The sequence below is a fragment of the Branchiostoma floridae genome, chromosome 5, assembly GCF_000003815.2.
Source record: "Branchiostoma floridae strain S238N-H82 chromosome 5, Bfl_VNyyK, whole genome shotgun sequence".
Classification (NCBI taxonomy): Eukaryota; Metazoa; Chordata; class Leptocardii; order Amphioxiformes; family Branchiostomatidae; genus Branchiostoma; species Branchiostoma floridae.
The window spans coordinates 28,092,522-28,104,353 of record NC_049983.1 but is presented as its reverse complement, the minus strand read 5'-3'; the positions used below and the strand labels follow the sequence as shown (position 1 = coordinate 28,104,353).

General features: G+C 42.8%; 4 protein-coding genes across 5 annotated transcripts in view; 3 read left to right on the top strand and 1 right to left on the bottom strand.

The window, feature by feature from the left end:
* The window catches only part of LOC118416894 (neuronal pentraxin receptor-like), a 626,618-nt gene that overhangs the window by 340,443 nt on the left and 274,343 nt on the right, over positions 1-11,832 (top strand). The gene's annotated exons all lie outside the window — the stretch shown is intronic.
* The window catches only part of LOC118416900, a 135,326-nt gene that overhangs the window by 82,555 nt on the left and 40,939 nt on the right, over positions 1-11,832 (bottom strand). The window lies entirely within an intron of this gene.
* LOC118416887 (uromodulin-like 1) overlaps positions 1-11,832 on the top strand; it is a 388,377-nt gene that overhangs the window by 372,041 nt on the left and 4,504 nt on the right. The gene's annotated exons all lie outside the window — the stretch shown is intronic.
* LOC118416890 lies at positions 5,553-9,912 on the top strand. Its single transcript, XM_035822171.1, has 14 exons — positions 5,553-5,677; positions 6,574-6,696; positions 6,831-6,953; positions 7,105-7,227; positions 7,358-7,480; positions 7,632-7,754; positions 7,906-8,028; positions 8,156-8,278; positions 8,436-8,558; positions 8,710-8,832; positions 8,985-9,107; positions 9,259-9,381; positions 9,533-9,655; positions 9,795-9,912. Exons 2-13 carry the CDS (start codon positions 6,574-6,576, stop codon positions 9,548-9,550), a joined length of 1,371 nt encoding a protein of 456 aa, XP_035678064.1. The 5' UTR covers positions 5,553-5,677; the 3' UTR covers positions 9,551-9,655; positions 9,795-9,912.

The window sequence follows — 11,832 nt, the reverse complement described above, 5'->3', positions numbered from 1 at the left end:
CAAGGTAAGATTTTTCCCGTGATAATTTCAGACGTTCTAATATAGTCAGCATTACTGTTTAAGTAGCTTAGAATTGTCAACATCCAAGCCTAGGAAAACTATGATTATGATAGCGTTTCCGATTATGCTCCATGCCAAATGGCGATACGTGTTTTTAATTTGGCTTTATGGAAGCCGACTGAAAACATGCCCTGGGTGGAGGTAAGGAAATCACTAGTGCATGATGGGACGGCATTGGGTGGAGGTTAGGAAACACTGCATTATGGGTAGGCGGGTGGGTGGAGGTCAGGAAGCAATGCATGATGGGAAGGCAGGTGGGTGGAGGTAGAGTCAACTCGGACAAATCACAGGTTAGATGAAGGCCCTAGTAGTTTGTCTCGTATTGCAGAAGATCTAGAACTTCATTTGTTGATAAGTCATGTGTAAACATATGATTTTCATGGGAACCAATAGCTAGCTCTCGGACTCGGAACGAAATGGTGTATAACTGGCGGTTTTCAAAGAAGCCTCTAACAGTTACATGTAGATATTAGTTCTGACATAAATAGAACACTCCTTTTGCAAAGGCCAATTGTTCTGTATTAAATTAAACAACAATATGTCCAAGTTATCATGACATAATAGCGACAATATTAGCAGAAAATACGGCACTGAAATACCAGCAGTTTTAAAATGACCTTTTCTTTTAAATACGACATCCACTTCCTTTCGTCCGTGTCACTGACAAAATGAAGTGGCTCTGCCTGAACCATCTGACCGAGTCCAATTGAATTCGTATCCAGCTGCTTAAGTAATTGTTTTTGGAAGGACATAGAGTGTTAAACTGGCATACTTCATACTAATGATTTAGGTAAAGAAATTCATCAATGGATTTAATGACTTAACTGACCACTTCAAGGTACATTCCATGTTGATTGTACTTTGTACACGCAATCCTGGTTTGTCACTACTTAAGAAACTGACTCATGTACGGGATTAATCATAGTCATATTTAACATCAAATGACCTGCATGTGACAATTACTGTTGAGACATGCTGGTTGGTCATGACACAATTCAGAGGATCCATTTTTTTCTACAAATGTAGGAACCGGATGGCAACAAACTGACGGAGAGCTGAAGTTCGTGTCGGTTGGTCCATCAGGTGTTTGGGGAGTGAACGGTAACGACCAGATCTACTACAGAACTGGAACGTACAAGAACGAATCCTCTCCGGGCACGGACTGGGCACTCGTCGATGGCGGACTAAAACAGATCTCATCAGGGAACGACATTGTGTGGGGAGTCAACAGCAACGATGATATCTTTATACGATTAGGTCAGTCATTGGGCAAGTGTTCTTGGTTTCTTTACCTTAGATGCTGTACTATCCCAAATGTGCTCTATCCTAAAAGCGCTTTTAGGATAGAAGCACTTCTGGGATAGGCCTGCATCCTAAATGTGCTTCTATTCTAAAAGCGCTCTAAACCAGAGCGCATTCAGGATATCCCATACGCGCTTCTTTGTCGCCGTCAATCATGGTGATTGACAGGACCGCAAGCGGCTATTATTTACGCCCAGGTTTCCATATTTGGTTCGACCTCGCGATCGAGATATTCTTACACACAATATTTTTGTGTGACATGTTTCACAAGTTAGATTTCATGGAGCAAAATGCTCATTCATCTGGAAAGAGTGCCCTTGTGTTCAGAGCATTTTCAGAGTACAGTAGTGTTAAACTTTGACGCAGGAGGAGCTGCGGGTATGCTGAAAGTACGCTGTACAATTTTTTTGTCTTGTTGACAAATGTTCAACTATCTGGTTGAACCGAAACATACTGTTTTGAAGGTTTATTAAAATTTTGAAATGATATTGGCCCAGTCATTTATCTAAGACATCTTCTTTCTGAAATAAAAGCATGGAGGAACTGGATGAGATTATATATATATGCAACAATCCTTTTAGTTAGTGATAAATTTCTCAAAGTCCTGTCGTACTGCATATTTGTAACTTTTATTTCTCTTTCATGGATAAATCTGTTTATTAGGCAAAGAAAAGTTGACAAATCTTATAATAAAAGTTATCTTTATTGTAAGTTAATGCACAGAGGTAATTGCTCACTGCTGGACGATATGTATACAGTGTATACAGATAATGGAAAATTCATTAAACTTAATTCCATGCAGATTAAACACTATTTTGTCCTTTTGATTGCAACTATAGGATTTTTATCCATATAACTGTACAAGGAAAACACAGAAAGCACTTCTCAATATAGTGCATCCCAAGATGTACTACAAAATGTACCGTAAAACATGACAGTCAATGAAAACGCCCAGCTGCACATTAATCAAGTCCCCAAGCCATTCAGTTCTCAGGTTGTATTTTATCGCAAAAGCGCTTCTTGGATAGAAGCAGATGTTCGTCTAACAAGAATAGTAGATTGTTGTCTATCTTATAAAAGCGCTTCTGGGATAGAATGTACTTCTATCCTAAAAGCGCTTCTGGGATATCCAGAACACGTCGCAAGCGAAGAAGCGCATTCTGGATATCCTAGAAACGCTTTTGGGATAGAAGCACATCTGGGATAGGTTTGCATCCAAAATGTGCGTCTATCCTATAAGTGCTTCCAGGATATCCAGAACACGTCGCAAGCGAAGGAGCGCATTCTGGATATCCTGAATGCGCTCCTGTCGAAGGAGGTCGACATCTGTCTTCTCCTGTGCAGGGTGACTTTGTTAATGGTTTGGTGAATTTCAGCTTCTTGTTTGTTTCGAACTATCGAACCGGAGATAGCGATACTACCTCGGTGTGGGGGGTCCATGGTGACACGTCGCGAGAAAATGGCAGCGGTGACTTCCGGTGATTGTTTACACCGAAGTTTCCATATTTAGTTTGACCTCGCGACACCTGCCGTAATCTACGTGATCAAAATCCGCAGATTATAAAGCAACCGCTGAACCTAGATTTTACGTGATTATGTGAGGGTTAGACCGGCCCACGTAGTCCCCCAAAATGATTTGGTTTGTGCAAGCTACGTGGAAGTGACCGCGTGGGGACAACAAAGATGGCGGCCTTTTGACTACGAAAAATCACATGCAAGATAGTCTCCACCTCATGAGACACTAAGCTCCTCCCACAAGTGCACGTTCTGGATAAACACGTCGGCTTATCCTGAATGCGCTCCGACAGAAGCGCATTCAGGATATCCAGAATGCGCTCCTCGCTTGCGACGTGTTCTGGATATCCTAGAAGCGCTTTTAGGATAGAAGCACATTTTGGATGCCGGTCTATCCTAAAGCGCTTCTATCCTAAAAGCGCTTTTAGGATAGACGACATTCTAGGATGCAACAGATGCACTGTGTTCATAAATTGTAGATATATGTTGAGTGAATCGATTTAAAGTCTGTCAAAACAAGAATCCGTACTCGCACTATTAGCACGCTCATTATTACTTTCACGAGAAAAAGACGTATAGTTTTTGTGTGTCTGTTTGTTATCCGGATATTCCTGGACAGTATAACTTAAGAATGGATGGATTACGGGTGGTATTGGTAACTAGGGAGGTTTTGGGGAGTCGAAGGTCAAGACCAGACCCATTTTAGGCTCCCTGGTGGTCAACCTTGGTACTGCAACAGAAATTCCGATTTTGTATCTTTAGCCCTGGACATGCTATGGTCGTGGTATTGTGGTGGCAGATAGCTTTTCATCTGAATAAGTAGCAGGGTAGGTTTGGCCCCCTAGCAGCTTGCCCTGGAACTGCAAGGGTGGTTTTGTCAATTTTTTTCAAGGATAACTGAAAAAGCAACAACGAATTTCCATGATTCTTGAAATAGTTGAACTGTAATTTCCAACACCAAAATTGGACTCACCAAAATTTTCGACTGCACAACATCAGTTTTTGTCAAGGAATGAACAATCCACTGCTGTCGTGACGTCACGTTATGCAGATAAACACGTGACTCAGTAAGCAGTGGATTATAGGTTGCAGGAAGTCTATGCCGCCCACCGTCTCTGTTCGGGGATGGTTGTAAAGCTCTGATGTAGATGGCTTCTCTCATCCCTCTAGCGAACAAGCCTGGTTCTGTGTCCAAGATGTCAACTTTGTCCAGTGAAACCGAATGACCCGGTGACTCTATATGTATATGTTGGGAAACTTCTGAGACGTCTGAGCTTGTTGGTGCTCAAGAAACCTGGTCTTTCAGCTCTCCTCGATGTAGGTTTCTTTACAGGGGCCTCTGATGTTCTGGCCTTGGCACTTAATATGATAGATAACACCACACTTGTGTTCTTTAGGGGTTTTGTCCTTAGGTGCTACAAGGATGTAGACGGTGGGCGCCATAGACTTCCTGCAACCTACAATCCACTGCTCACTGAGTCACGTGTTTTATCTGCATAACGTGACGTCACGACAGCAGTGGATTGTGCATTCCTTGACAAAAACTGATGTTGTGCAGTCGAAAATTTGAGTCCAATTTTTGTGTTGGAAATTACAGTTCAACTATTTCAAGAATGAATTCTACCAACACAGATGAACTTTCAAGTTAAGAATTTCCATGATATTCGATGCACAGGTAGCTTCGACAGAGATGTACACAGTGATGTGCAAATTATACAAATTAGAAGAAAAGACCATTTAGAATAAGATATGCTTATTACAGGTTTCTTTCTAGCATCAATTAGAAAGCATAAACAATAAATCTACAACAGCTGACAATATTTTAAGAGCAATGACTTTTCCGTACTCTTATTTGGAAATGTACATGTCTTATGTCTATATCTAATGTTCTTCTACTTTAGGAATAAGTTCGAGTTCTCCTCAAGGAACTGGCTGGCGCCAGATTCAAGGATGGATGAAGCAGGTGTATGTCAGCGCAACCAGCAATCAGGTGTGGGGCGTGCAATCCACGGGTCAGATTTATCGGCGAACTGGAATCACCGCAAGTAATCCAGCAGGTGAGACACCGCTTCCATCAAACGTGTCACAAATACATACAAACCAATAAACTGAAATCTGTGCTCTGTCTTCACACTTGTGCTCTGTCGTCCCTACACATACAGGAACAGGTTGGCAGCTGATCGATGGGGGGATGGCATTCATATCGGTCGGACTAGCCGGCGTTTGGGGCGTGAACAACAACGACGAGATCTTCTACCGCACGGGAACGGCTGGTAATGAGGCTTCACCTGGAACTGGGTGGGAACAGGTCAGCGAAGGGCTGAAGCAAATATCATCAGGAAATGGCGAAGTCTGGGGTGTCGACAGCAACGACCAGATCTTCGTACGGCGCGGTAGGCTCCTTCATTTCTATACTTCATGTATCATCTAAGAAAAGGAAACTTGGTCGGTACCATAGCGAAAGATATCATGCAAGGAACATGATCGTTTGGAATAACTGAAAGTTATAATTACTACATTTTCTAGTTAATGTCTGTCGTCTCGTCTATTCTGAATTGTTGTGATTTTTTAATGCATAACCACAGCGTGCTCCCTTCTCCGGGTTCCCAATTGACGATGTCTTATGTTTTACTGATACAACCGTCTCACATTGCAGGTTTAAGTGCTGAGACACCTCAAGGCAGTAGCTGGGAGCGAATCGAAGGAAGTCTGAAACAAGTTTACATCAGCTCTAGCAGCAACCAAGTATGGGGTGTGGGCGCACCCAACATAATCTTCCGACGACTCGGACAAACCACAGGTTAGATCAAGGCCCTGGAAGTTTCTTTGGTATTGCAGAATATCTAGAACCATTTTACTCTGTGACTGGAGGGTAACCTCCAGCGACAGAGTCTTGCGTTGAGTGTTCGCACCTATATCTCTATGTCTCGTTTGCCGCAATTGTTTGCGTTTTGGCATGTCGCATGTACTCCGTTGCGAAATGATGCAGATTTTTTTTTTCGCGGAAGCTGTTTAATGATGGATGTAGTAATTTCAGTTTTCACCCTACACCGTCCGGTATAGCGATATATCCACGTCTTCCTTATGATCGCGCATTAAGCCTTGTGGTAATTGGATATCGTCAAGCAGATGTTGTCCTCGTCCGGCTTTGCGTTTCTAGTATTGAGGTCGGTTTGACATAGCATAGTGTTAACATTTTGCGCGGTTGATAGTCATATGCATTTTATGGCTAGAACGTGTTGATCATTGGGGTCTTTTTTTTGTGGTATGAGAGGGGCATGATGACAATATCCAAAGTGCATATTCTTCGTAAATTACCTACCCAACAAAAGGCAACATCGCCTTCAGCAAGGAACCGGCACCGAGGGTGGGTAGGCCCTGCGAAGGAAGGCCGTCTTGACTGCCTGATTGAGCACGTAGAACTGTACTACAATCAGAACCTAAAGATGGCTGCGGGACCAGGCACAGTAGAATGGGATGTACTAGAACATATTAATTAAGGACGCACACTGATTTGGTGTGCCAATAGTACTTTTGATGTAAATGTATAATAACTGTAGATTTGCAACTAAGACCAGTATAAATTATTGTTATAATAACATCATTGAATAACCTCCATTGAATTCCATTTTACAATATTTGCGAAGTGTCATTGGAGTATTCATCAGCGGTAACTTGTGCTGTTTGTATCCACAGATGTCGATGAATGTGCAGATGAAACAGAAAACTGCCACGCCCAGGCAACCTGTACCAACACGGACGGTTCCTTCATCTGTGACTGTCACGGCGGTTACCATGGAGACGGGGTCAACTGTACCGGTAATTATATGAACAACAAATCTGATTATACATTGAGTAACTGTTGCAGTCCATACATTACCTCCATTTCACAACATTCACAAACTCTCACAGCATCATTTATCCAAGGAAACTTGTGCTGTTTGTATCCACAGATGTTGACGAATGTGCAGAAGGCACACACAACTGCCACGCCCAGGCAACCTGTACCAACACGGACGGCTCTTTTACATGTGATTGCACTGAAGGGTACAGTGGAAATGGTATCACCTGTACTGGTAAGGACAATGGTTGTATATCGCTTTTGAATTGGACATTATATTTAAAAAAATGCATTATTTTTATTGAGAAATGTATCAAAACTCAATGCACCATAGGTTTACTCACATAGTAGCACAGATGGTATGAATGTGTTGTTTGTATCCAAAGATGTCAACGAATGTGCAGATGGCACAGACAACTGCCACGCCCAGGCAACCTGTACCAACACGGACGGCTCTTTTACATGTGATTGCACTGAAGGGTACAGTGGAAATGGTATCACCTGTACTGGTAAGAACATTTGGTTGTATATCTCTTTTGAATTGGACATTACATTAAAAAAATGCATTATTTTCATAGAGTAATGTATCAAAACTCTATAGTAGCACAGATGGCATGAATGTGTTATTTGTATCCACAGACGTCGACGAATGTGCAGATGACACAGACAACTGCCACGCCCAGGCAACCTGTACCAACACGGACGGCTCTTTTACATGTGATTGCACTGAAGGGTACAGTGGAAATGGTATCACCTGTACTGGTAAGGACAATGGTTGCATATCGCTTTTAAATTGGACATTATATTTAAAAAAATGCATTATTTTTATTGAGAAATGTATCAAAACTCAATGCACCATAGGTTTACTCACATAGTAGCAGAGATGGCATGAATGTGTTATTTGTATCCACAGACGTCAACGAATGTGCAGATGGCACAGACAACTGCCACGCCCAGGCAACCTGTACCAACACGGACGGTTCTTTTACATGTGATTGCACTGAAGGGTACAGTGGAAATGGAGTCAACTGTACTGGTAAGAACATTTGGTTGTATATCTCTTTTGAATTGGACATTACATTTAAAAAATGCATTATTTTCATAGAGTAATGTATCAAAACTCAATGCACCATAGCTTTACTCACATAGTAGTACAGATGGCATGAATGTGTTATTTGTATCCACAGACGTCAACGAATGTGCAGATGGCACAGACAACTGCCACGCCCAGGCAACCTGTACCAACACGGACGGCTCTTTTACATGTGATTGCACTGAAGGGTACAGTGGAAATGGTATCACCTGTACTGGTAAGGACATTTGGTTGTATATCTCTTTTGAATTGGACATTACATTAAAAAATGCATTATTTTCATAGAGTAATGTATCAAAACTCTATAGTAGCACAGATGGCATGAATGTTATTTGTATCCACAGACGTCGACGAATGTGCAGATGGCACAGACAACTGCCACGCCCAGGCAACCTGTACCAACACGGACGGCTCTTTTACATGTGATTGCACTGAAGGGTACAGTGGAAATGGTATCACCTGTACTGGTAAGAACATTTGGTTGTATATCTCTTTTGAATTGGACATTACATTTAAAAAATGCATTATTTTCATACGTGTAGAGTAATGTATCAAAACTCAATGCACCATAGGTTTACTCACATAGTAGCACAAATGGCATGAATGTGTTATTTGTATCCAAAGATGTCAACGAATGTGCAGATGGCACAGACAACTGCCACACCCAGGCAACCTGTACCAACACGGACGGCTCTTTTACATGTGTATGTAGTGACGGTTATATCGGCAATGGAATCACCTGTACTAGTAAGATCATTTGGTTGTATATCGCTTTTGAATTGGACATTACATTTAAGAAATGCATTATTTTCATAGAGTTATGTATCAAAACTCAATGCACCATAGGTTTGCTCACATAGTAGCACAGATGACAAGACAGTGTTATTTTTATCCACAGATGTCGATGAATGTGCAAATGGAACACACAACTGCCACGCCCAGGCAACCTGTACCAACACGGACGGTTCTTTTACATGTGATTGCACTGAAGGGTACAGTGGAAATGGAGTCAACTGTACTGGTAAGAACATTTGGTTGTATATCGCTTTTGAATTGGACATTATATTTAAAAAAATGCATTATTTTTATTGAGAAATGTATCAAAACTCAATGCACCATAGGTTTACTCACATAGTAGCACAGATGGCATGAATGTGTTATTTGTATCCACAGACGTCGACGAATGTGCAGATGGCACAGACAACTGCCACGCCCAGGCAACCTGTACCAACACGGACGGCTCTTTTACATGTGTATGTAGTGACGGTTATATCGGCAATGGAATCACCTGTACTAGTAAGATCATTTGGTTGTATATCGCTTTTGAATTGGACATTACATTTAAGAAATGCATTATTTTCATAGAGTTATGTATCAAAACTCAATGCACCATAGGTTTGCTCACATAGTAGCACAGATGACAAGACAGTGTTATTTGTATCCACAGATGTCGATGAATGTGCAAATGGAACACACAACTGCCACGCCCAGGCAACCTGTACCAACACGGACGGCTCTTTTACATGTGATTGCACTGAAGGGTACAGTGGAAATGGTATCACCTGTACTGGTAAGGACAATGATTGTATATCGCTTTTGAATTGGACATTATATTTAAAAAAATGCATTATTTTCATAGAGTAATGTATCAAAACTCAATGCACCATAGCTTTACTCACATAGTAGCACAGATGGTATGAATGTGTTATTTGTATCCACAGACGTCGACGAATGTGTAGATGGCACAGACAACTGCCACGCCCAGGCAACCTGTACCAACACGGACGGTTCCTTCAGCTGTGAATGTACCAACGGTTACGGTGGAGATGGAGTCACGTGTGCTGGTAAGAGCGATAGGGATTGTATTTTGCGTCTGTACTTGTTACATTGCATGTATTACTTCCATTATTTTCCATTTTAAAACGTTCACAAAGTCTCATAGGTTCATTCAGCACTGGAAACGCGTGTTGTTTGTATCCACAGATATCGACGAATGTGCGAATGGCACACACAACTGCCATGATGACGCAACCTGTTCTAACACAGACGGGGGATTTAACTGTACCTGTTACGAAGGGTACACCGGAGATGGGGTCACCTGCACAGGTATAAAATGCACTTTTCCTTATCGTTTGTCACCAGTCTGAAAAAACAGACATGCTTCTATTTGCATTATATATATATTGCATATCATAATAGACCACACATCTAGCAAAACATAAAAAATTTGATCCTGAAAAAAGGCTGTGACTAATGAACCTTTCACATGGAAATAGAGAAAAAGTGTTGCTAGCATGTACAGACTGAGGGGCTAAATGCATTCCACTCTGTGTGTATAAATCACCCCGCAGGATTGTCTGACCTAGTCTTCACGGATGTCGGGATGGACTACATGACCCTGTCCTGGACGGCGTTTGTTAACATGAACATAACCCGGTACCGGCTGCGCTATCGTCCCGCCGGGGCCTCGCACCGGGACCTGTCTCCCCCGCCCTCCCCGGGCGACACCGCGGCCACCGTGCACGGCCTGTGGGCAGACACGGAGTACACCTTCACCCTGACGGCGTTTGGAGATGGCGACCAGGAAGTTGGAGAGATCAGTGGGACAGAGACCACAGGTTGGTTGGGTGTGAGGTTTGGATGTTGGGAGGTTTAGATCTTCCAACGCGATTGACTGCAAAAAGGCTGCACTCTACTTTTGACCTAAACTAAAATCAATTTATCATCAATTGTTTATTGAGCAAAGATAAAGCCCATCAGTGTCAGCATAATTATGGTTGGGGTTAAGATCTTTGGGTAAGGCTGTCAAGTAAGACTTTTTACCGTGTTTCTGGCATGAATTTGAGACATGGTCATTGTGGCCAGTCTAAGAGTAAATTTGTTTGCAGGACCTTTAGCAAGGAGGTGATTGTGTACATGTGAACGTTATAGTCATAAAATGTTCAGTCAGATGCATGGATATGTTTTCCAGCCGAGGTTATCGTGAACGTGGAGTGCCATGAGGATCACATGACCGTGACCTTCCCCAGAGCGGCGCTACCAGCGGTAGATGTGGACAACATGCACCTGCTGGACGCCAGCTGCGGCGCCACGGTTACAGACACGGATGTGACTCTGCGGGCAGGTCTGCAGGACTGCGGGACCATCCAGGATGTGAGTAGGCTTCTGGAAAATGGAGAATAGACACGGTCTACTGTCAGTAGATGTGAGTAGGCTTCTGGAAAATGGACAATAGACACGGTCTACTGTCAGTAGATGTGAGTAGCCTTGTGGACAATGGAGAATAGACACGGTCTACTGTCAGTAGATGTGAGTAGGCTTCTGGACAATGGAGAATAGCCACGGTCTACTGTCAGTAGATGCTGGTAGCCTTCTGGAAATGGAGAATAGACATGGTCTACTGTCAGTAGATGTGAGTAGGCTTCTGGAAAATGGAGAAAAGCCACGGTCTACTGTCAGTAGATGTGAGTAGGCTGCTGGAAAATGGAGAAAAGCCACGGTCTACTGTCAGTAGATGCTGGTAGCCTTCTGGAAATGGAGAATAGACATGGTCTACTGTCAGTAGATGTGAGTAGCCTTGTGGACAATGGAGAATTGCCACTGTCTACTGTCAGTAGATGTGAGTAGGCTTCTGGAAAATGGAGAATAGCCACGGTCTACTGTCAGTAGATGCTGGTAGCCTTCTGGAAATGGAGAATAGACATGGTCTACTGTCAGTAGATGTGAGTAGACTTCTGGAAAATGGAGAAAAGCCACGGTCTACTGTCAGTAGATGTGAGTAGGCTTGTGGAAAATGGAGAATAGACACGGTCTACTGTCAGTAGATGTGAGTAGACGTGTGGAAAATGGAGAATAGACACGCGCAAAACACAGCGTACTTAGATATAGATATGGCGAGCAATGATTGCTAAGGACCTGGATGTCTCGTGTCTGAGGAGAGCCACACCTCGAGTACGTGGCTCACCACACTTATCGAAAAGAGTAGGGGACCTTCCCGGTGTGAGTGGTTCAGAATCATTCC